This window comes from Arachis ipaensis, chromosome B04 (assembly GCF_000816755.2).
Source record: "Arachis ipaensis cultivar K30076 chromosome B04, Araip1.1, whole genome shotgun sequence".
In the NCBI taxonomy this organism is placed as follows: domain Eukaryota; kingdom Viridiplantae; phylum Streptophyta; class Magnoliopsida; order Fabales; family Fabaceae; genus Arachis; species Arachis ipaensis.
The window spans coordinates 127,144,676-127,171,331 of record NC_029788.2 but is presented as its reverse complement, the minus strand read 5'-3'; the positions used below and the strand labels follow the sequence as shown (position 1 = coordinate 127,171,331).

At 36.0% G+C, this 26,656-nt stretch overlaps 1 protein-coding gene and 1 pseudogene across 1 annotated transcript; one reads left to right on the top strand and one right to left on the bottom strand.

Moving 5' to 3' along the window:
* Nucleotides 802–1,245, bottom strand: LOC107637284 (repetitive proline-rich cell wall protein 2). The gene has a single exon (XM_016340715.1). The coding sequence runs from the start codon at nucleotides 1,243–1,245 to the stop codon at nucleotides 802–804; it is 444 nt and encodes a 147-aa protein (XP_016196201.1).
* Nucleotides 18,580–24,675, top strand: LOC107637283 (annotated as a pseudogene).

Genomic DNA, 26,656 nt, shown 5'->3' with positions numbered 1-26,656 from the left:
TATTATATATTTATATATGTATAAATATATATATTATTTAATTTATTTTTAATATATATTTTATATTCTAATATATATTTTAGAGAAAGTCTAGAGAATCAGCAGATTTTGTGATTTTTTAACCATTAATTAGCCATCAATGATGTTTTTAATAGTATGAGATTACATCTAATGGTGTAGAATCATTCAATTTCTTTTTGATGGTTAAGTGCTGATCATAATTTAACAAAAATACTGCTCGATGGTACTATATATAATCTGTTAATTAAAATTGTAGCATTGACGACTAGGAAAAATGTTAGATGATTAATAATTTTATTTCTTTTCTATATATATTTTTGTTATATTTGAATTAATGCTAACAAAATTTCTATTTAATATTACTAAAAGTGTTGACCCATGTCATTTCCTTTAAACAGTGACATGAATAAAATGCATCTGTTGTGCTAAGCTTTAGAAATAAAGTGGTTATTGAAATGAAGAGAATGGTAGAAACGAAGCGGCAGCGCAAGTATATAAAAAGAAATCCATTATTAATAATAGATGGAGCAAAGCAGCGCAAGTATATAAAAAGAAATCCATTATTAATAATAGATGGAGCAAAGCAAGATAGGTAGGAAGAGAAGAAAGACGAAGCAGGAAGATAGAGATGGAAGTAAAGTATTAGAAGAAAACGATGATTACATGAGTATAATTAAGCAGCAAAGAGTAGCGGCAACCACTATCCTAAGCCGCATTTTATTTAACATTTGAAATCACCGTAACCATCACCATGCTAACAAGCATACATGATACATGCATTTAGTTGGCAGTTGGAGGCCAGTGGCCGTGATGAGGTGGGTGTGGATGTGGTTTGTAGTAACCGTCAGTCTGCTCATTCTCCGCTGGAGGGTGGTGACCGCCGTGTCCACCACCTCCATACGGTGGCTTGTAAGGACGAGGCTGATGGTGTTGTGGTGGCTTGTAGTACCCATTAACCTCAACCTTCTCTACTTGCTCCTCCTGATGGGGTGGCTTCTCGTGTGGTGGTTTTTCATATGGTGGCTTCTCATGTGGTGGCTTCTCAAAGGGTGGCTTGTCGTGTGGTGGTTTCTCGAATGGTGGCTTATGGTATGGAGGCTTCTCATAGGGTGGCTTTTGGAATGGAGGCTTGTCGTGAATAGGTTTAGGGTATTCATCAGCAATGGAGACTGCTGCAAAGAACAATGCAAGTAGCAACACTGCAAGTGTGTATTTGAGAGCCATGTTTGTTTTGGATGCTGAAACCAGGGAGGAGGGAGTGGGGTTTTATAGTGGTTCCATGGACCATGGCATGCATGATGACGTCATGGCACTTGTCATCTCTTCATTCTTTAGTCTCTTAAGTCCAATTGCTAAGATTTTTAGTGGAATTTATTCAGACTTTGACAGAGACGGATGTCTGTTGGGTCATATTTTATCTTATGTAATAACTAAACCTTTGGACTGTTAGGAATAAGCTGCACCAGTCCAAATCTTTGACTATTTTGCTCAAATCATATGTACCAACTTTATTAGAATCATAGGTAAAATTCGTCAAAAGTAATGCATATGCTTTTGTTTTCCGTCGTCCACGAATAATTATTTGTCGCCTCGGCTACGCATCATACCGTTAGTGCCTTCTATTTTTATCTCACAGAATGAATAACATTAGAAAAAGTTCGGAAAAAAATATTTTATTTAAATAATTTTGATAATATTTTGGCAATCACTGTTACTAGACATTTAACATATTAAATATATATGTAAGATAATCCTCCCATGCGAACAAAGTCAATATTTGTTAATTCCTAGTCTTTAAATAAATCCATATATAATCACATCAAAGGATGGCACGTCTTAAAAAAGAAAAAATTAATTGGATGTCATATAATATAATCCTATTTGAAGATGTCTTATTAAGCTAATTAGTATTATTTAGCATTTTTTATGATTTAAAATCTTAATGATATTTTTACTTTTAATTAATATATTCGTTTTTTATTATTAACTTATTACTATTAATTCGACTTCACCTGGTTTTCATAAAAAAGGTAGAAACTCAGGTGAAGTTGATATCTGAGAGCCGTTAAATGATTTGACTGACTTGACTAAATTTTCATCTAATGGCTCTCAGGTATCAACTTCACGTAAAGTCGACTTCATCTGAGTTTTCACCAAATAAAAATTATATTATACTTAATGCATATAGTATAAGGCCAATTCTATAATGCCTATGAGTTGGTGTCTAAATTTTGCCTAACTTACTTTTTGTAGTAAATTTTAATTTTTTTAAAAATTATTTATTGTTATATTTTTTAAATTAAATATTATTTTTTAACTTTTTTTAATAAATAGGCACCACTTTTAAGCACCATAATATTCAGCATAGTATAATATTACAAAATTTTATCACTTTTAATTCTATCAACTTTATTTTGCACAAATAAAAAAAACTTTTACGTTATTGAGAAAAACTTCTTTGTGCCTCTCTGTTTGTAAACCAAAGCAAGAAACAATCTTTGTAGGGCCGCTACCGCCACACTACTTCACAGGATAGCGGTGGCTCTCTCTTTCTTCTTCCACCTTCTTTTCAATGCTTTTTTTTTTGTGACTAAATAGAAAAGAAAAAAAAAAAAAGACAAAACCAAATTAATTGGCTAGGGTCATATCTAAATCTATTAGATGTTGAAACTCACTCCATGGTTGGCTCCAATTCGAGTGAATGTCCGCGACAGAAGCAGCTGCTTTAGCCATACAATCTGCAACACTATTTGCAGTCCTCTGAATTAAAAGAATAGAGACTCTCCAATTCCAATTCATAACCTCCTGTATATGCTTTGCCAAATCTCATTCCGGAATATCCTTACCAAGCATTCTTTGGTTTACCAAGAAAAGAGCTTCTAAACAGTCTGTTTCACAAATAACCTCACGAAATCCACTCTCCCAAACAAGAAGTAAACCTCTCCAAATTGCATACAATTCAGCAAAAAGAACACTGCACACTTCGACTTTCCCAGTGCAACCTTTCAACCAACATCCATCAGGATTGCGAATGATACAACCAAAACCAGCATAGCCAGAAGGAGCAAACCAACTAGCATCACAATTCAATTTAACAGAATAAACTGGAGGTGGAACCCAATGCAAACAAAGTGAAGGAGGAGACAGAGATTGATGCATAGCAAAAATAGTGTGAAACTCCCTTACTGAACTACGAATCAAACTCACCACTTTACTAGCACTCCATGAATCATCTATATTAAATAAGTCATGATTTCTGCTTCTCCAAATCCACCAGATGGTCGAAAAGAAAAGAAAAACATTTTCACTCATTGCACCTCTGTAGAGCCAATCATGTAAATTCGAGTTATCTGAATACAGGCTTAAAAGGTTCCAGACCTCCTTGGCACTAGGGCACTCCCGAAGACAATGAAAAATTGATTCAGAAATATTCTGACGCCGATGACAGGTGCTAGATAAAGCTAAACCACGACCCAAACGAAACTCTGCCGTAGGAACAGCATTATGATGACTGAGCCAAATCAAGAACTTGTACTTCTCAGGAATATGCAGTCGCCATACCCACAACCAATTATCATGCTCATTCCAGTCAAATTTTCTTTTGGCTAGCCAACTGTACCCACTCCTAGCTGAGTAAAGTCTAGAAGATGCCACACCCCACGACCAACCCGAACTCTCTCCAGCATTCAAATCTGGATTATAAGCATTCAAACGCTATTTGACATCTTCTGGAATGATAGAGAAAATATCATGGAGATTCCATTGACCATCTTTTCAAACGTCTCTAATAGTTAAATCAGAGTCAAATATATGTACAAAAGGGACATCTTGAGCAATTGGGCCCTCAATACTCCAATTGTCAAACCAAAAAGATTGATCAAGTGACCCAACGCACCAAGAGAAGGCATCCTTAAGAGCACCAAAAGCCTTTGAGACACTCTTCCAAACATGAGAAGCATTGCAAGGGACAGTGCCATCTAAAACTCCCTCATTCCTCAGATACTTCGCCCTCAATAGAGCAACCCAAGACTTGTCCTGACAATGAAAAAGTTGCCACACCAATTTACCAAGTAAAGATATATTAACACACGCAGGATCTCTAACACCCAGGCCACCAAATTTTTTTTGGAGTGATCACGGTCCTCCAATTAACAAGAGAAAGACCTTTACCATCAACTTGATCCTTCCAAAGGAACTGTTTCATCATAGAAGATAATTTATCGCAAACCTAATTTGGAAAAAAAAGATACCTGCATATGATAGACGGAAATGGATGCTGCAACAGAATTGATCAGGCAAAGTCTCCCTACTTTATTTAGAAGCCGTCCTTTCCAATTAGCTAATCTTCCCCTCACCTTTTCAATCACCGAATGAAAAGAAGCCCTACTGGTACGGGAATGATTAAGGTTAACTCCAAGATATCTTCCTAAGTCCAAAGCAAAACGTATTGAAGAAACACTAGTAAAAATATCCCTTCTACGAGCAGTCACATTTTTAGAACAAAAAGCTTTAGACTTTTCAAGATTCACTTTCATGCCAGATGCCTTGCAAAAAATGTTAAGAGAATGCATGACCATTTGGACCTGACTCTTTGTAGCCTGACAGAAGAGTAAGAGATCATCTGCAAGCATCAAATGAGAAAATTTTGGGCCACCCCTAGTGACAGAAACTGGTTTCCACACACCCTCGACCACCTTATGAGATATATAGCAAGCAAGTCTTTCCATACAAAGCACAAATAAGTAAGGAGACATTGGATCGCCCTGTCTAAGCCCCCTTCTAGGAGCAAAACTATCTAATCTATTCCCATTCCACATAATAGAAAGAGATGATGCACGGACACAAGTCATAATCAAATTAACAGTGATGATAGGAAAACCAAAAGCAATGAGAGTACTCTCCAAAAACCTCCAATCCACCCTATCATAAGCTTTTTCAAGATCAATTTTAAAAGCAAGAGTACCTTTCTTGGATTTTGTGTGCTTCATGAAATTCAGAATTTCTTGGGCCACAATAATATTATCAGGAGCACCACGACCCGGAATAAAACCTCCTTGTAAAGGACTAACAATATCTGGAAGAAAATGCTGATGTCGGTTAGTCAATACTTTGGTGATAATTTTATAAACAACATTACACAAGCTAATAGGCCTGAAATCCTTCATAAAGGTAGGGTTATCAATTTTAGGAATAAGCACAATCAGAGTTTCCATGATGCTAGGATTTAAGAACTCTCCCAAAAAAACACTCCGGACAATATTCCAAATCTCAGTGCCTGCTATCTCCCAATATTCTTTAAAAAAATAAGCTTGAAAGCCATTTGGACCAGGAGCCTTAAAAGGGCTCATACTGAATACTGCTGACTTGACTTCCGCAAAAGAGACAGGGTCAATTAACCTAGCACAAGCCTCAGTGCTTAGAGTGGGCATCGGAACATCCCCTAAACAATCAACCTCAACCTTTTCCGTTGTACCAAAGAGATTCTTGTAAAAAGAGAGGGCTTCTTCCTGGAGAATATCTGGATCAGTAGACCAAGATCCATCTCTAACATATAATCCATGTACTCTATTATGGTTTCTACGCACCAAAGTCTGAAGATGAAAGAATTTAGTGTTTCTATCCCCATACTTGACCTACTGCTCTCTAGATTTCTGGTACCAAAAAAATTCCTCTTGCAACAAAAGCCTATTATAATCTTCCCTCAGTTCAGCTTCTTTAATTCTCAGAGATAACACATCGGTAACCTCTAAACGCCGTTGAATCTGATCAATCTGATATTCCAGCTTATTTTTTCGCACAAAAACATTTCCAAAAATCTTTGAGTTGAAGTCCAAAGAAGCCTGTTGAACCATCTTAAGCATTTCGGTAACGCCTCCAAACTCTTGATTTCAAGCTTTACTAATAACATATTTATAAGAAGGATGTGTTGCTCACGTAGCTTGGAACCTAAAAGGACGTGAACCTTTCACTCTGGGGCTACCATGTCAACGAACTAAAATAGGACAATGATCAGAATGAAGCCTGCTAAGAATTTCAGAATAACCCTCAAGAAACATTGTCATCCACGCCTCATTAACTATAGCTCTATCCAACCTTTTAGCCAAGTCCCTGCCAGCCTGAACTGCTCTATACCAAGTATATCTCCTACCAGTCACTTTAAGATCAAAGAGCTCACAGTCATCTAGAGTAGTAGCTAATAGACTAGCTCTGTGAGAAGAAAAATAAGCACCTGTACTCTCATCTGGTGCCACAATCTCATTAAAATCACCAACGGCCATCCATGGTCTATTATGGCCTGAATTAATAGAACACAAATGATCCCAAAGCATACATCTTTTTTCGAATTGAGGACTCCCATATACTGCACTACAAAGCCAAACTAAGTTACACACACTCACTTTCACTGTGATACATTGGTCAATTTGATCAATAACCACACAAGAAGCATTAGCAATAGAAGATAGAAACTAAATGCCACCCCTGTGTCCTACTGCTTCCTCAATACTAACACAATGAAAACCCAACTTATCCCAAAAATTCTTCAAATTATTAAACATGGTATGAGTCTCAAAGAGAAAGAAGAAAGATGGTTTATATATTCTCACCAAATTTTTGCAATGCACACGGGCCATCTTGTTAGACGCACCCCTCACATTCCAGGCTATGATATTGAAACTATCCATAAAAACAGCAAAAAGGGAGCTCCAATAACAAACCCGAGACTCAACATGATGTCCCTGTCTTCGACGATCCTGCCTTTAATGGACTCTCAAGTTGCAGCCCAATTTTCTCCGTCGAAACTTGCACCATACCCGCCGTCGATGCTCCATCCTTATCTACTGATGAATTCTGCAAAGAGTTTGGGCGAGGACGCTTTGGAACAGTGTCATTTGTTGTCTCACCTTACTGCTGATGATGAACATTATGCCGGGTTCCCGAAGAAGCCACACTAACCGGTTTTCCAATATTGATGCCCCTGCTTAATTTTACTTTGGATCCAGTAGCATGTGTTGTACGTTGGTGATTAGGCCTAGTCCAAGTATTGGTAGCCTTGTTAGGAGTCTTCTTTACTTTTGGTTGGACCTGATGGGTGCTAAGAGAAGGCTTTTGACCCATTTTATACTTTCCTTTCCTAATCACTTGAGTCCAACCTTCCAAATCCTCTTGTTGTGCATGGTCTACATGAACAGCATACAAATCACTCTCCACCAAATTCGAGACAGTAACATTTACAGTCTCATCTCCAAGATTCTTGCCAAAATAAAAACTTGTCTTTTCCACATGTACTGAATTTTTTGAATTTGAGCTTTCTGGCTGCTTTGCTACATCGCTGATCACCTTGGCATTAGTTCCTCCTACTGCATTGCTGTCAGTCTTGCACACCTTCATATCATGACCAAACTTGAGACAGGAGCCACAAATAAGGTGAAGACTTTCATATTCAACCTCATATTCAACACCTTCAACAAGAATCTTCTTAGTCACTGGCAATCCTAAATCTATCTGAACACAGGCTCAAGCATATCGTCCTCTTTCAGCTAATTTTGTTGCCAAATCAACCTTAACGGGAATGCCAACTGCAGCCGCAACACGGAGTATTGCATCTTCTTGGTAGCACCAAATTGGTAATCCGAAAATTCTAATCCACACTAAAGTTGCTCCAAAACAGTTTTCACTTGATCTAAACTCTTGATCCCAAGGCTTCACAGCCACATAATTTTCCTCGATCATCCATGGACCTCCTAAGAGAACCTTTTCTCGCTCCTCAGCTATATTAAACTTCACAAGAAAGTAGTCAAATCCCACGTCCAATAAATCAAAACCTCCCTTAATCCTCCATATCGTTTGGAGTTTATGAAACAATGCAGTGTAGCTATAATGTTTACCTAGCACCTTAATCATTATAGCATCCTTATAAGGTTCTGCCAAGCAATTCTTAGCTTCTTGGGTAAACGTGACACTCGGTGGCAAGAGATCTCCTTGCTTCCCAGAAACTACCGCAATGTTATCTCCCGATAAAGTTTCAACAAGTGAAAAAGTTTTAGCAATCTTGGAACCCACAACTTTGTCCCTGAAAGAAACCTTCAAAGACTTAGAAACCCCTCCCAAAATATGATCATCCTTTTCCCCTGATGCAATCCCTCCCCCGCTCTCCTCCTTATCTCTTCCGCCGACATTATCGGCTGCCTCACCGTGTTTCACCCTTAAAGTCTCTTCCCCGCTCACTCCACCGCTCATCTTCGATTTTCAATGCTCTTTGTAAAGAAAATTAAAATTTTGGAAATAAAAAATATGTAAAATGTAAAATTTTAATAAAATTTAAATTGTAAAATCATAAAATTTTAAGTATACATTTTATAAAATCGATTGATTCATTTAAAATTGTAGTATCAACAAATTTTAAGAATTAAATAAAAAATTTTTAACTATTATGCTCTCACCCCCTCCTCCATTTGTTCTACCTCTATTTCTCTCCTTTACTATTTCTTCCCCTTTTTTCACCCCTCCTCCATCTACTCCAACCTTCTCCATCTCCTTTTATTCCCTTTCTTTTCTCGTCTTGTTCCTCCATTTTCTCCTGTTTTTCAGTCTAGTTTTAATACTTTGTTTGTTTTATGGTTTGGTTATGTATTTTTTATCTTTGTTTAATTTTAATAACCCTTTATAATAAATTTTTCTCCTCTTTATTTTGTGTTGTTTTATTTTCTGTTTCTTTTTTATGAATAGTTATGGTTACGGTTCATCTCTAAATAAATATACCAAAGATAATATTTTGTTTATTGAATATTTTCATATAAAAAAAGATTTTAGNTGGAAATATATATATATAAACATTTTCTATCTGAAACCTTTCTATCATGGAAAAGTTTTATTTGCATCTATGATTTGGTTAACAGTTGCTGGAAACTATGGGACTTGTTAATGTACTAATAAAAAAAAGGATTTTATAGGGTTTTTATAAATAAATATCTATCTGTAGACAATATTATTCTCTAATACAAGCTTGTTGTAATGATAATCTTGATAAGTATTATTGAACCTTCTTTGTTTAATTTCAAAGAGAGAATACAAAAATATATTTATATTTGAAAAATTAATACGGAATCAATATATGCTCTAAAACATAAATTAAATATTTTCTAAATAAATCTAAGAGGACATGCATAACTGTACGTTTCGTTTCTCTATTTTTATATTTGTCTCCAATTTCTAAAATAAAAAAATTCAAGCACAAATATTTAAAAGTTAAAACAATAATTTGTTGGTAAGATTTTATATATTCGTTTTGTACTATATATATACAAGTCTTATGTCTCACCTAATGGGTAAAATGTCTATACTAGTAGTTGGGTACGAGACAAGATGTAATTAACAAGATCTATATTGAGCAAGAATTTTTTGTCCACGTGCGTTGCTGGTTTGCTCCGCATCCACCTACTAATTATTCTACATTATTCATTCAAATCATTCATTAACTAAAATCTCATCCATCTCTCATATAGTAGAAAACTCCCACACGGAACTCCCAAATAAATTAAGGTAACTCAATAATAGTTTGTTCTCACTTTTTCTTTCTAGAAGTAAAATAGGGAGTCAAACTTTTTCTATTTGTCTAAATTTAAAAAATAAAATAAAAGAATTTTATAATAAAAAAAATTAACTAATGTTAACTGTTTAAAAATTATTTTTTTAACTTTTTTCTTTCGAAAATAGTTAAACAACCAGAAACCCAGTGTCAATTTGCCAAATTCATCAAAAAGGTTGATAGGATGAAAATTTTGAACTCGTCGACTTCGTAAATTTTGGTGTGTTGGGTTATTTTTTTAGGATTATAAGAATATATACAAAAGTAAAAAATTAGAATTTTTAAATACATCTTTTTTTTATTTTGTTATTTATCTTTTATTTAGTTTTTTCTTTTTGTGATTTCTTAAAATAAAGATATTTTTTGTTTTTTTATCACAAAATTTTATTCCTAATTTTATGTTATATTGTGTTGTAATTTTTTGTTTCAAAATTATTTGTTAACTGAAAATTAAGTTTAAAAGGTCTTTTTTTTTTATTCTTTGTAATAATTTGAAAACAACAATGCTAGGAAATCAAGAAGGTACCAGCAAAAAATCAGCCAAATACCTTTAGATGAATCTAAAACCTCTACGTGACTACGTGGATGGTGCTTATGTTAGGTATTAGGATATTTTTTCTACTAAATATCAGAATGTTTCTTTTTCATACTAAATGGATGTTCTTTTATATATTTTATAAATTTTTTTATATACTAAGAATCGGAATTGTTGGAAGTTCCGTGATTCTCGCCCCTATTTCTCCAACGTATTGTTATTAAAAAAAAAAATAGGTGGACTACCCACTAGCCCTCCAATCTTTCAACAAGCCAGATGAACTAATATTTCAGGCAAAGTATCAAAAATCAAATTGGTGATCGAATTGATAGAATTAAAAATTTAAAATTTTAATAGTTTAATTGATATTCAATTAAAATTGGTCGATTTTTATCATAAATCAAATGAGTTTAATAATCGATTTTCAATTAATTCGATTAAACTAGTCGGTTCGATCTAAGTTTTCTCAAAACGATTATTTTAGATTTATTTATTTTGATGGGTCGGAGCGACATCAATTTTAGATAGGTCTCCTCGTGATAAAATTCAGAGTAAAACATGAAAATTTTGATTAAGAATAGAGGAAATAATTATTTTTTGAAACTTAATTGACATAATAATTATAGATATCTGAAGCTTTTCAACTTAATTAATTTTCTTTTCCATGGACAAGTGCTCATTATATTTGCTTAATACCTGACTAATACTAACTTACACCAAGGCAGTAATTTGTTGAGGGATTTAAAATCCGAATAAAATATAATGTATTTGGACGTATAATAATAAGAGGTACATGCATGATGCATGAGTCATTTTCCACTATATGCAGACACTGTAGAGTGATTGAATCGTTTTTCTAATAATGCGGCAAAATGCTTTTCACAACACGCGCTGTGTTGTTGGAATAGCTGCTTTATGTCTCTCATCTATCTTCATCTTCCTTAATGCCAAATGCTTTGCAATATCTTATTTCATTTATAGAGGCAAATTCGTTACTACTTTAAACAAGGATTTAACTTTGATATGTTGAAGGTATAAAATATATTTTACACAATCATTTTTTATTGGTATAATATTGCATAATTAAATATATTTACGTACTAATTTTTTTTTCTTTTTTTTACCAAAAATAGGAGACTCGAATCCACAGCGTCTTAACTGAGTATGAAAAGACTATACTATTTGAGCTATAACCCATTGGCATTTACGTACCAATCTCTAACTTTATAATATGATAAGTTTAAACTTAATTGTTCTGAAAATTGAGATAGATACAAACTAAGCTACCAAAGAGTACTATTTCTCATCATAATATTTAATATTCCCATGGAGTGTAGCTTAATAAACTTTTGTTATGGGAAAGTAATGTTATGAATTGGACAAATGTAGAAAGACCGAAGGAGTAACGTTAATTGCATATTTTTAAGTCAATGCATGTCTATTCAAATTACTGGTTAATGTGTAGAATAATTAGAACAAAATAAGTGAGAATTATGACCTAATTAAACGATTATAAGTATCTAAGAATGATACAGGAAGAAGTATTAACTATTACTCCTCATTGACTTGATCTATGATGTTTATATTACGTAAAACAAAATGCGTCTTGGAGTCCGAAGACTAATTTCCTTTCTACCATCAGTAATGCTATAAGAATTGGTACAGTACAATTAATCAATAATATTTAAAAATATTAGCTAAAAATATATAATAATGAACTGCTAAACTAAAAGTATTGAATTACTAGTTAAAAGTACATACTAGTCATTATAAATTAAAGTGGCTGGTCCTATATCCACTGTAATAAGTTACTCCAAATTTAAGTGGCATAGTAGTGCATGAGGTTTAAAATTAATAAATTATGATTATGATGACACATTATCATATATATAAATATCTGTCTCGTTACGCATATATCTCAAAATAATAATAATGATAATAGGACCCAACCCATGTTATAAAAGCTAGCTACGATGTTCCATCACTTCATGCATTCTAATTAGAAAACATAATGATGGACATATAGGACTAGATGAGTTACAACGGACAATCAATGGCAGAATAGTCTTCAATGGCGTCTGATGTTCACACTTGGCCTCTCATGCAGAAACGTGTAAAAGATATAAGAGAAAAGGATAAATAAGTCCCTAACTTTTTATCCTGCAGACATTTTTGTCCCTAACTATTGAAAAATACTTTTAAGTCCTTGACTTTCACAAAATTTGGACGGATCAGTCCCTCCGTCCAAATGCCTCCGTCAGGGACTGATCCGTCTAAGTTTTGTGAAGGTCGGGGATTTAAAAGTATTTTTCAATGGTCAATGACAAAAACGTCTGCGAGACAAAAGGTTAGGGACTTATTTATCCTTTTCTCAAGATATAATGGCAAGAAAGGAAGAAAGGAAATATCTAGCATGTAAAAGATATAATTACAACTATATCCCTTTATCTGGCAGCATGTAGGTTTGCCACAAGATGGCGCCAGTGCAAATATCTAGCTTTGAAAAGCTTTCCCGGAATGTGCAACATTCTTCAACGCTTTTGAGTTCTTCTAGTGAAGATGTACCTACATAATAACCCCTTCATATGAAGGTATATTAGTGTTAGATATATAAATAGACCAAAAGTATTGGAAGATGGAGAAAATATTAAACAAGATGAACAATAGATATATCGAATGTTCAATTTATTAGGTGTGCGGATAATTATTTCAATATTAAGATTTAGGTGAGTAATTTAGAATGTAGTGTATTTTACTTGAACTTAACCAATTTTAAGATTCGTTGTTCATGTTGTTCAAAAATTCATTAAATATTTAGCATAACCCTTTAATAATTGTTAGATGAGGTATGAGTCTTTACTATATACCTAACTTATTAAGATTATATCAACGAGAAAATTCGGTAAATTTTGAAAGAAGTTAAAGTTCAGAGACAGTTTTAGATCTAGTTTTTATTTTCTTAGGTTTTTCTCTCTAGGTTTTAGAATTTTTAATTTTCAATTGATCTTAGCATTGGAACATTGATGAGAAGAGTTATTTCATCATCAAGACTTCGTCATTCTAGTTCGTTTTCTTAACTTGGTTTCATTCTTCCATGTTCTTTGTTTTGTTCAATTTTGTTATTTGAATACTTTTATGATTAATTAATGCAAGGATTATTTCTTTTTAATTCAATTTCAATTCCAATAATTATGTCTTCTTTTAATTCCCTTTCATGTGCTATGGATTTATTATTTACAATGCGTGAGTAGTTTCTTTACTTGATGGGGAGTTGATTAAAAGGAACTCTTGAGTTGGAAGGATTGAAGGAAAAATTTGTAATTGGGTTAAATGTTAGATTTGTCTTCTTTTAAGTGGGTTTTTTTCATAAAAGCAAACATAACGTATCAATGCACATAGATTCTTCATTATTTTCTAATTTGGTTTTTCTTTTCATGAGTAGGTTCCCAAATTCCCAATATTCAATTAAATTAAATACATTCCCTTATTACCCAATGTTCCCATACTTTAGTTGATACACAATTTCTATCTTAAGCTAACCAAAGATTCACTTGTTGGGATTTTTAATTTATTTTTTCTGCTTAAGGCTAGTAATGTGTTATAGAACAAGAGGGGATTAAAAGCTCAAGGGGCTAACAAAGGTGATGTAAAAGGTAGGTTTATTTGGGATAAGTGAGTTAATAACAAATAATGGCCTCAATCATGTGCAAGCATGTGAATATAATAAATATTGGACATATAAGATAAAACAAAATATAGATTACAGTCATAGAGAAGTAAACACACAAGAATGAAATAATTATGGTTAAATAATGTAACCATACATAAAGGCTCAAATCTTTCACAGGTTGTGTATTTTTTAACTCAAATATCATGTTCCAAATACAACTCAAGCAAATTTATCATAAAATTTTTTGAAAAATTAGTGAAATTTTGTTCCAAAGATAGATTTTTAAAAGAAACTTATTGTCTTTTTAATCAAGTAGAACATGCATGCAACTATCCTAACCTACGCAATTTATTCTATTCTATAAAGGAAAAGAAAATCTAACTAAAATATCCTAATTATTGGTGCTAGCGAAGAGAAATTACCTCCGGAAATCAGGTACTGACCGACCTCCCCACACTTAAGGCTTTGCACCGTCCTCGGTGCCATCTGTCAGGAACAGGGGTGGGCTGGTAGCAGTATCTCCATCATCGGGACCGTCATGGCTCCCTGTGCTAGTAAAGGAAGTGGAATCCGGGGTATCTGAGTCTCTGAAGTGTCCCTTGAGTAGCTCCTTGAGGTGTTTGAATCGGTGCTCGTGACATGAAACCCCATTGTCTTCGCTCAATTTGCGGCTCAACAAAGGTGGCAATATTGGACGGGAGGATAAGAAGGTATTCATTGTTATAGTTCCTTTCTGCCAAGATAGGGAACATCTGCTCACAGTAGTGATTGAAAAATCGCGCAGCGTCCTTTGCTGGAAATGCTTTCTCCTTTTCATCAACCTTTATTATCATCTTAACTCGTTTTGTTGAGGGCTCAACTGCAGTTGAAGAAGGCTCTGCCACTAATGCTCTTTTAGTTCCTCTTCTTGCTGGTGGTTTGGAAGTTGCTTTCTCCTTTCCTTTCTTGGTGGCCATCCTGAAAGAAGGGAAGAGAAAGAAAATTAAATTTAAAGAGATATACAGCAAGGAAGGAAACGGAAAAGAGGGTGAATGATGCACATCAAAATGTAGATGACATTAACAGATGCTCTCGAGTGCATATGAAAAGCCAACAGTGGAAAATAACTGGTGCATACAAAGACAGGTGGATGCAAGGCGTTTATTGGCATGTCGGAAAAGGGCATGAGTAGCATAGACCAAGCAATACTTTGTAACAAGCCAAAATATTTGTATTGACAATAAAATTCAATTAATATAATAGTAAGGGAAAGTTGTGAAAAGCAAGCATTGAATAGTATAGCATAGAGAAGTGCATAATGCCATATGAGCTTTTTCACAAACACATAGCATGCATGGTGAATAGGGTATAGAAGATATGAAGATGAATATGCAAGCAATCCCTTAAATAGGAGAAAAAAATAAATGTCACACAATTTGCAATAATCCACAAGCATATAATGAGGGATGATGACTCCAAAAAGTTTCTAGCACCCTATAAAAAGGAAAAGAAGAAGAAGAAAATTAAATTAAAAAAATGAAAAGAAAAAGAAAAGAAAAGGAAATAATAATATATATACATAAAATAATAAGAATGATAGAAAAGAGAAGAAGGAAGAAGAAGGTAAAACCTTGTTAATGGTGGTGAGAGAGATAGAGGGTGAAAGATGAGATAGAAAGGGGAAGGGGGAAGGAAGAAATAAGGAGGGAAAAGAAAAATTAGGATTGGGAGGAGGGGAAGATAAGGTATGTGGCAATTTTAGGTTGAGCTGTGCGGCGCATGCGACGCGGCCGCGTGGGGCACGCGTTTGCGTGGGTGCGCTTCCAGGTAAGGGGGCGCGATCGCGTTGGTCACGCGGTCGCGTGACCCATGTTACGCTGTTGGCGCGAGTGCAGCCTCGCTCCAGCACAACTCTCTGTTCAATTTATTTTAATTGCCAAAATTGGGTGACGCGATCGCGTGGGTCACGCGATCGCGTCAGTGTGCGTTATAAAATGGGTGACGCGGCCGCGTCGGCGACGCAGTCGCGTGACAAAGATTGTGCTTCCAGCACCAATCCAGCATCACTCTCGCACAGAATGTTACTGTGCACCCTTTTATGTCGAAAACTCAGGGCACGCGGCCGCGTGGGGCACGCGGTCGCGTGGGAGGCCATGATTCCCATGCGACGCGAACGCGTCAGGGACGCGGTCGCGTGGGTCGATTTGTGCCATTGGCACGCCTCCAGCCACACTCCAGCGTAACTCTCTGTTCATTTATTTTTTTTCTCCACCGCCCTTGCGACGCGGACGCGTCGCTGATGAGATCGCGTCGCGTGGCGAAAAACCCCTTCTTTTTTTTTCTTCTTTTTTTTTTAAAGGAAATATAAAGACATGTAAATGAAAGAGCACAAAAGCACTAATAAAGAGAAGAGTTATTAAAGAAGAAAAACTAAAAGTGAAGAAAAGAACGATCATACCGCGGTGGGTTGTCTCCCACCAAGCACTTTGCTTTAACGTCCGTAAGTTGGACGCTCCACTAGCTCAATCTGCTGCGATGTGGGGATCTTCCAAGCGGAAGATCTCAAGCTCCTTATTTTTCTGCACCTTCTCACCATGGTATAGCTTCAGGCGTTGTCCATTAACCTTAATAAGTTCAGAGCTTGAAGGATGGCTTAGGTGATAAACTCCGTACGGTTCAGCCTTCTCTACTCTGTATGGACCTTCCCATTTTGATCTCAACTTACCGGGCATGAGCCTTAGTCGAGATTTGTAAAGGAGAACAAAATCTCTAGGTTGGAACTCTTTCTTCTTGATGTTTTGATCATGCACAGCTTTCATCTTTTCCTTGTACCATTTGGAAATATAATCCACAGCTAACAATATATAAAAATATCCATTAGAATTTGGAAATGGACCCATGAAGTCAATGCCCCAAACATCAAAATTTTCACAGAAGAGCATATATTGTTGAGGCATCTCATCCCTCCTGGATATATTACCAAATTTCTGGCATGAGGGGCAAGATTTACAAAACTCAGCAGCGTCTCTAAAAAGAGTAGGCCACCAGAATCCGCAGTCTAATATCTTTCTAGCTGTTCTTTGAGGGCCAAAATGTCCTCCACTCTCAGATGAGTGACAGGCCTCTAAAATGGACTGGAATTCTGATTGAGGCACACAACGTCTAATTATCTGGTCAGCGCCACATCTCCATAAATATGGGTCATCCTATATATAATATTTAGACTCGCTTTTCAGCTTGTCTCTTTGATGTTTAGAAAAATATGGAGGAAATGTACGGCTAACTAAATAATTAGCGACAGGTGCATACCAAGGGACTACCTCGGATACTACTTGCAGGTTGTCAAAAGGAAAATTATCATTTATAGGAGTAGAATCATCCTTAATATGTTCAAGGCGTAGCTTAGTTGAGACGCCTGTAATCAATGCAGACTCTCCAAGCATTCTGAACTCTAGTTGCTATGAGCTCTCCATGCTCACTCTTCACTAGGAGATGTTGAGGGAGAGGTTTCAATTCTAACTTTTGATCATGGGCGGGCTCTGGATTATCTGGGGCTTGTGAAAATGGCGAAGTGCCCCCATTGTCAGTTAAGAGGGTCTCCACACTTGGACCTTCTTCAGTGTGCCTCTCTTCAAACTCTTCCTTTTGAACTTCAGCCACACTTTCGTCTATGACATCACACTGGAAGATAGAACGATCTTCTGGGGGGTTGTCAATGACTCCATTCCGATTGAAGATTACTATGCGGCCATCTATTTCAAAGGAGTATGTTCCTGAAAAAGCATCCAATTTGAATTTTGATGTCTTCAGGAATGGTCTTCCAAGTAGGATTGATGATGGCTTATCTGAATCATTGTGGGGCATCTCCAAGATATAAAAATCAGTGGGAAATGTGAGCCCTTTAATATTCACCAAAACATCTTTAGCAACTCCAGCCACTGTAATAATGCTTTTATCTGCTAACACAAAATGAGCTGCCGACCTTTTTAAGGGAGGGAGCCTCAAAACATCATATATAGACAAAGGCATTATACTGACACATGCTCATAAATCACACATGCAATCATAAATTACTACACCACCAATAGTACAACTAACTATGCAAGGACCTGGATCACTACATTTTTCAGGTAATCCTCCCATTAAAGCAGATATAGAACTACCTAAAGGAATAGTTTCTAATTCATTAATTTTGTCTTTATGGATACATAAGTCTTTTAGAAACTTTGCATATTTAGGTACCTGCTGAATAACATCAAAAAGGGGAACAGTTACCTCAACCTTTTTAAACATCTCTACCATTTTAGGATCGGGTTCCAGCTGCTTCCTGGGCTTCCTTGCAAGTTGTGGAAATGGAATAGGAGTAGTGTTTTCTGTGGTGCCTGCGCCTTTTGGTGCTTCCTCCTGTGGTTGAGCTGTTTCTTCTTCAGCTATGTTCTATATATCCTCTTCCTCCTCAACATCTTCGATTTCTACCACCTCTTCAGCTGAGGCGTATTCTGGTGAGCGTGGTTCCTCCTGATTCCTCTCCTGCAGTGTGGTTCCGGACCTCAGGGTGATGGCATTAATGCCTCCCTTTGGATTGGGTAATGGTTGAGAGGGGATTCCAGTGGTGCTTGAAGGTTGGTTACTGGAATTTTGTGCTAATCCAAACTGTGTCATAAAATCTTGCAGAGTAGAGGTGAGACCATTCAGACTGGCATTAATACTATTCATGATGTTATTTTCCATGGTCTGTTGTCTTTTCTCAAAAGATTGTAGTAGATCTTCATTAGAAGATAACGAAGAATGAGTAAATTGAGAGGTCTGCTGCTGATTGTTTTGTGGTCCCTGGTTCTGCCTCAAGTGAGGTGCTCTGTAAGGTTGATTTTGCTTCCTGTTGTTGTTATTGTTCCACCTCTGATTTTCCTGATTATCTCTGCCTCCTCTGTTATTGCTGTCCCTCCAATTCTGGTTTGAATTGTCCTGCCATCCATGGTTATTACTTCCACTTTGATTGTACCCTTGGTTGGGGCGGTCATAGAAGTTGTGAGTGGATGCCACCATGTTGTCTTCTTGTTGGAGCTACGGGCATTCATCAGTGTAATGCCTATAATCAGCACAGATTCCGCAAATTCTTTGTGGGATAGTAGTTGGTTTTGCTGTGGTGGAGGAGGTTGAGCTTGTTGAGCTTGTTGATTCAACTGCATTTGCTTCAGCAAGTTAGTCATTTCACAGATGCTTTGAGTTAGAGCAGCAGTCTCTCTACTAGAAGATACTTCTGCAACAGCTTTTGAACGGCCTTGCTTCTGTCTGTGGTTCCTAGTGGATTGAGCTAAATCACTGATCAATTGCCAAGCTTCATCAGTGGTCTTGTACTTCTTCATAGACCCATTGCTGGCACTTTCCAGTGTGGTGAATTAGGATGTAGTTTTTAGAAGATCAAACACCGGACATCCTAAAGGGAATGTACTTACTAGGACTATTGGTAAAAAAACCCTAGCAGAGAAAGAGTACGTACTCTGCATTAGTAGGGTCTTTATTTGGGGATGGTATCGCGACGGTGACAGGTAGTGTCAATTTTACCAAGGAGGCAAAGAGTTGTCTAGCTGAACCTTATAAGGAAGCCATCGTGATCAAGGTGCTGGATAAGCATTATGGCTACACGGCTCTCATGCATAAGCTTCGGATATTATGGCGCATCAAATGAGGGTTTGATTTGTTGGATGTGGGGTTTGGATTTTTTTGGTTAAATTTGATATTGCTGCGGATCGTGAGAAAGTCATTCTTGGTGGCCCGTGGTTGATAGACGGTCACTATGTTGCAGTAAAGCCATGGGATGTGGATTTTAGGCCATGCGAAAAATCCTTTGGATCAACGCTGGTATGGATTCGAGTCTCGGGACTTCCAATTTGGTGCTACCAGGAACAAGCAATGTTGCGAATTGCTTCTGCAATAGGGATTCCGGTGAAAGTAGATTTGGCTACTAAGCTTGCAGAAAGAGGAAAATATGCCCGAGCTTGTGTTCAAATTAATCTTGAGTTGCCTGTAATCAAACATATTATAGTGGAGGGTGTGACTTATGAAGTGGAGTACGAGAGTTTACAGTTGATTTGTACTACTTGTGCACAGTATGGGCATGATAAATCGTTGTGCATGGAGAAGGAGTCCTTGGAAGGAAACGGAAATTCCTTTGGTGATGAAAAAAATAATGAAGCTCCGACATTAGTGCCACACAACAATCATGAGATTCAACAAGAGGCTGAATCAGAAGCTCGTGATTTGGGTGAGAATCCTCGTAATTTGGGTGAGAAATTAGGAGTTGTTAAAGGGAAGGATGTAGTTACGGAATCATTGGCTCCTCACGTGCCTGATGGTCATGTTAATGAGGTATGCATGGATGATGGAGAGGGCTGGCAACAAGTGCTGCGTAAGGAAAAATTTACAATGGGCCAGTCATCAGATTTGAAGGACCAAGATGGAAAGCAGCACAAGTTTGGTTCGAGAAGGGTTCCAAGGCCCAATTTGCATGGTGATGGAGGCAAATCAATTGGCATTAGGATGGGGAAGCGAGAAAAACATGAAATTGCGCTATCTCCATCGCGCAGAACTCCTGCACTTCGTGGAATCTCTCTACGGAAGCGTCCTCGGCCTTCCTCCTTGCAGAACTCGCCAGTTGATAAAAATGGTGGCGCAACGGAGGAAACCTTAGTAGATGGAAGCATGGCAGGTGCAGTGTCAGGAGGTCCAAAGGTGGCAATTATTGAGGATCAGAGTGTGCCAATACCGCAGGACAAACCACCTATTGAGGTTGGTGATTCTGTTTAGAGTTTATGTTCTTATTTATTCTGTCCCTATTATTTATGGATAGTTTAAATATGATTGTTTGGAATATTAGGGGTGCTTCTAATAAGTTAGCCCGGGTGCATTGTAAGGAACTTGTTAGGAAATTTAGACCTGTTTTCTTTATTGTGGTTGAAACTCACTCCCCTTTTCAGCAATTAAAATTATTTTGGGAAAGGTTGGGGTATCACTCTGTTGGTATAGTAGAAGCAGAGGGGCATAAGGGAGGTATTTGGTTTCTATCCTCTATGAAGGGTGTTTGCTGTAAGTTCATTGATGCTTTTGATCAGGGTGTTACTGTTGAGGTTCACTTTGATAATTTAATTTGGAGGTGTAGTGGTATTTATGGCAGTCCTCAATTTAATAAAAGGATTCTCCTTTGGGATTATCTTGTTGCACAATCCATGGTTTTTCAAGGACCTTGGATTGTTCTTGGTGATTTTAATGAAGTCAAATTTTCTCATGAATCTAAGGGCTGTCAATTTTCTCATCAAAGAGCCGACATGTTTGCTACTTCATTAGAGGATAGTGGTTTGTTTGATCTGAAGACTATTGGGAGGCGGTTTTCTTGGTACAGGAGAGTGAAAAATTATGTTGACGTGGCAAAAAAGCTTGATCGAGTCTGTATAAATAGTAGTTGGTTATCTATCTTTCCAGAGGCTTATGCAGAAGTTTTAAATAGGCTTCAGTCTGATCATTGCCCTATTCTGGTGCGTTGTAAAGGTCGTCCTCATCCTAAAGGGAATCGACCTTTCCGATTTGTTGCTGCTTGGGCTACTCATCCTGGGTATAGGGATATTGTGAACCAGTCATGGTGGTCTGGTAATAGAGGAATTCATGGCAAGCTTTCGGAAGTACAGAAGAATTCACTAGAGTTTAACTCGAAGATATTTGGTAACATTTTTGTTAAGAAATGTGAATTAGAGCAGCAGATTAATTATTTACAAAAGCGTTTGGAAGTGGTGGATAGTATTTATTTGCGTCAGAAAGAGCAACAGTTGCTTGATGATTATAATAATACTCTAGTGCAAGAAGAGCTCCTATGGTTCCAAAAGTCCAGAGAGCAGTGGGTAAGGTTCGGGGATAGGAATACAAGATTCTTTCATATTCAAACTCTTGTGCGAAGGAAGCATAATAAGATTCATGGCCTTTTTCTCAAGGATGGAGTGTGGGAAACTGATCCAGAAGTTCTGAGTCAAGAAGCAGAGTCTTTCTATAAAAGCTTATTCTGTCATTTGGATGATGTTGATTTGGGTTGTCTTGGTGATGTGCCTCTTCCTTCTCTGAATGAGGAAGCTTTCAATAACCTTACGGCACCAGTTACTATGGAGGAAGTCAAAGCAGCTGTTTTTCACATGAACTCTTTTAAAGCTCCGGGTCCTGATGGGTTTCAAGCTTTCTTCTTCAAAGAATATTGGGAGATCATTGGTCTTGATGTTTGGAAGATGGTTAAGCAGGCATTCTCTGGTGTTCCTCTTGATCCAAGAATTTTGGAGACTTTACTGGTTCTCATTCCAAAGGTTGTATCACCGGTATCTATGAAAGATTTCAGGCCGATTAGTCTCTGCAATGTAGTTTACAAGATCATCACGAAGGTCCTTGTTAATAGGCTTCGTCCTCATCTTGCGGAGATTGTTGGCCCACTTCAAGGAGGATTTATTTTAGGACGAGAAATTCCTGACAACATCATTATTGCTCAAGAAGTCCTCCACTTTATGAAGAAGACTAAATCAAAGAAAGGCACACTGGCCTTTAAGATTGATCTGGAGAAAGCTTATGACAGAGTTGACTGGAGGTTTTTAGCTCATACCCTTAAAAGCTTTGGTTTTCCTATTCTTACACTTAATTTGATTATGAATTGTGTCACTGCTTCTTCCTTATCTATTCTTTGGAATGGGAGTCATCTGAATGGCTTTACTCCTAGCCGAGGTCTTAGACAAGGAGACCCTATGTCACCCTATCTTTTTGTGTTGTGTATGGAGCGATTGGCATGCTTTATTAGTCATCAGGTTGATTTGGGCTTGTGGGAGCCGGTTGCTATTTCTAGAGGGGGACCAAGAATATCCCACTTAATGTTTGCGGATGACTTGCTTCTGTTCTGTAAAGCTACAAAGAGATAAGTGCAAAATGTGATGTTGGTTTTAGAGACTTTTTGCAAAGCATCTGGGATGAAGATTAATGTTGAGAAGTCTAAAGCACTTTGCTCCAAGAATGTCTCTGCAACAAGGAAAGAGGGTTTTACTGGGGTATCCTCTATCAGATTTGTCCAGGACTTGGGCAAGTATCTTGGAGTTACCCTTAGCCATTCTAGGGTGACTCGTTCAGCTTTCAATGGTGTCCTGGATAAGATTCGGAGTAGGCTAGCAAGCTGGAAAGGAAGTTTACTCAATCGGGCTGGTAGGCTCTGCTTGGTTAATTCTGTTGCTGCTGCTATTCCCACGTACCAGATGCAGGTCTCTATTTTTCCCAAAGGAATCATTAGTAAATTGGAGTCTATGATGAGGAATTTTCTTTGGAAAGGACAAGTTGATGGAAGAGGATTGAATCTTGTTAGTTGGAAGGTACTGGTTACTCCAAAAAAATATGGAGGTTTGGGGATTAGAGATCCTTATTGTGTAAATATTGCTCTTCTTGGGAAGCTAGTTTGGACTTTTTTTCCAGCAGCCAAACAAGCTATGGGTCCAACTGTTGGATGCCAAATACCGATCATCTCTATATGACTGTTTTAGTTATCCTAAGAACAAGGACTCTCCTATTTGGAGGTGTCTTTGCAAGGCTTGGGAAGTGTTGAAGGATGGATTTGCTTGGTGTATTGGAGATTTGAACCAGAATTTTTAGTTTTCTAGCTAGAGGAGAGAAGGACGGTTATCTAATGAGATGGATTATATTCACATTTCTAATTCGAATCTCCGGATACAGGATATTTGGTCGGTTGGTAGGTGGCATTTGGATACTCTTTATTCTCCTTTATCTCAAAATTTGAAAGATAATATTCTCTCTTACAATCCAGATGAACAAGCAGGTCCGGAAGTGGGTTGGTATTGGAGTGGGTCTGCTGCCAAAGTCTATAACTCACGCAATGGTTACTTGTGGTTGTGTAAGCAGCTGTTTGGTTGGGAGGAGCGGGAGAATTGGCTTTGGCTTTGGCGTCAGCTTGTTCCGGAAAAGTATAAGTTTTTGGCTTGGTTGTGTCTTAAGGAGGCTCTTCTTACTGCAAGTTTTCGCTTTAGAAGAGGGATGTCGTCATCGGATAGGTGTCCAAGATGTCTTTCTAGCCAGGAATCGGTTTTACATTGTATTCGGGATTGTCCAAAAGCTCAGCTTGTCTGGCATAGGTTGGATATTTCTTGTCATCCTTTGGATTTGAAGAACTGGTTCTTGTATCATAGCAGAGAGCATCCGTTCAAGTTCTTTTCGGGACTTTGGTAGATATGGCGAGCAAGGAATAATGACATCTTTAATCCCCATGAAACTTGGCCTCCGAAAAAAGTGATGATTTGTCTGGCATTAACTTCAGAAAAGGAGCTTAGGAATATTTTTGAATTACAACGTATGTCCCTTCCCTCTACTCTAAATGGTTTTTGGAATCCCCCATCTATTGGTACTTTTAAGATTAATTGTGATGCTAGTTATTTTGGTTCGGGTGATAGTGTTGGTTTTGCTTGTGTTATTAGAGATTGTAATGGGAGCTGGCAAAGGGGGTGTTTGGGAATGATTGAGAGTAATAGTATTCTTCAAGGAGAATTGTTTGCTATTTGGAGAGGATATCTCTTAGCTTGGGATGTGGGTCAACGAGATGTTATTTATGAAACGGATTGTGTGGAAGCATTTAATCTTATTACTCAAGATGGTTTTGGATTTATTGATCCACTGGTGCTCAAAATAAGAGATATCATGCATTGGAATTGGCGGGTTGACTTTCGTTTGATTATGAGAGATGCAAACACGGTGGCAGATACTATAGCAAAGATGGCGATGAAGTTACAACTTTCGCATGTGGAGCTTCTTTCACCTTAGGAGAAGTTTAAGAGTAGTCTTGAATGAGACTGTCCCTCTGTTTAGGCAATTTCTTATTTTGTTTGTTTTGTTTTTCTTTGTTTAATTTATTTCAGTCACAAAAAAAAAAAGTTAACTAATGGCAACTTTTGTCTAATGTATAGAACTTGCGCCTAACCTCCTAATAATAAGATGAAAAATGGGTAATAATATTATAATGTATTGTATTTTTAATGAAAAATAGAGATTCTTCTTTTTCTATAAATTTTAAAACTCTTCACTAATTAATTCTATTTTACTAAAGAAATTCTAATAAAAAATATTATAACCTTACCTTTATAAGTTTATATAGTCTTAAATAAATTACTTTATAATGATTTGATATCATTTTTCTTAACGGGAAAACTAAAAACTATGAGATTAGCGATTTTTATCTATTCTAATTTCTAGCCAACATGTTATGCCAATGTTTATAAATTAAAAAAGTGTAATTTTTAGCTTCTCCAACTTTTAAAATGTGCAATTTTTTTTCTCATTCTTTACTCACACTATATAACATATAAAAATGTTTCGAATGTATTATTATCCCAAATTGATACAAAAAGTGTTGGTCTCTAACCCTGTTGTTTCTTAATATGCACATGTATATCAAATTTAAAGTCAACTTTAATAATAAAACGTATAAAATAATTTATGAAAATAAATAAAAAGATTGGTTATTACGTAAAGTCTACGACCACACATTCAGTTGACAAAAAACCCCTAAACAATTATATAATTGGCCATATTGATTGAGTGTAGCATATATTAGTATTATATAGAATACTCAACATGACGCAAAAGTAAAGAATTCATTTCTTAATTTTGAAAAATGCTTGATAAAGTCTCACTATTCATTAGGTTAAAATGCTACAATTTCTTTAATTTCATCTCATTTTATTAAAAGTCTTATATCTGGTTTCTTTTGTTCTTTAGATGATTTATAAGTATAAAATATTTTTTATTTTATAAAAAACATTAAAACACAAAAATTATATTTTATCCTATATATTATTATATAATTTTCACACAATAAGTGTGATATAAGACAATTGCATATCAATTCCTACAACATTACCATATACCACATAATTATATTGGTGTTCATTGTGTATCATTATATTCCAACGCAACTTAATCATATTGTATATACTTTTATTATAGGTCTCACATGGAACTATGATATAATTTTTTATATAGTATTTATAAATGAGAGGTAATTTTTGCTATATAAACTAACTTTTAAAATTAAATTAACTTATTTAATCTCAATTTTAATATGAAACTAACTCTAATTTTAACGATTTTTCTTTTCACATATACACTTTTATTTTAATATATTTGTCAAGTTTTAAACAAATTAACATTTTAAAATAACTTTCCATTTCTAATATATCGAAATAAAGTAACTATTTTCTTAATATATAACATTCTTATTTTAATTAATGATGATAATTAAGTAAATATATTCTTATTTATTTAGTGATAATTTTGTTTATTGATATAATATAACGTTATATATTTTTAAACTATATCTGTTCTTTTTCTTAACAAGAATGGAGTATTTTTAAATTTTATAAGAATCTTATTAATAGGAGTCCAAATTTTTTTAAAAAAATTACCCCAAAAATATATAAATATTCATAGATCAAAAACAACTTTTCAAACTTCTAATGCATCTTATACGAATAAAACTCTTTTAAAGTGATTAAACTTCTAATACGTTTTTAATTAATTTACCCTTTTAAAGTGATAAAACTCTTTAGGTAAGTAATAATTATCTTTTTCTATATGATACAATAAAAAGTTAAAACCTTGTTATTCAATATATATATATATATATGGCGGTTTACGATTTTAAACCACAACAAAATGATATACTACCCCGTTATTCTGCCAATTCGCGGCGATTCGAATAGCCGCTGGTAAGAGCCGCAATTTTCCTTGTATCTTTTAGGTAGTGTTTAGTAGAGAGATAGAGATTGAAAGAATGAGATTGAGAGACAGA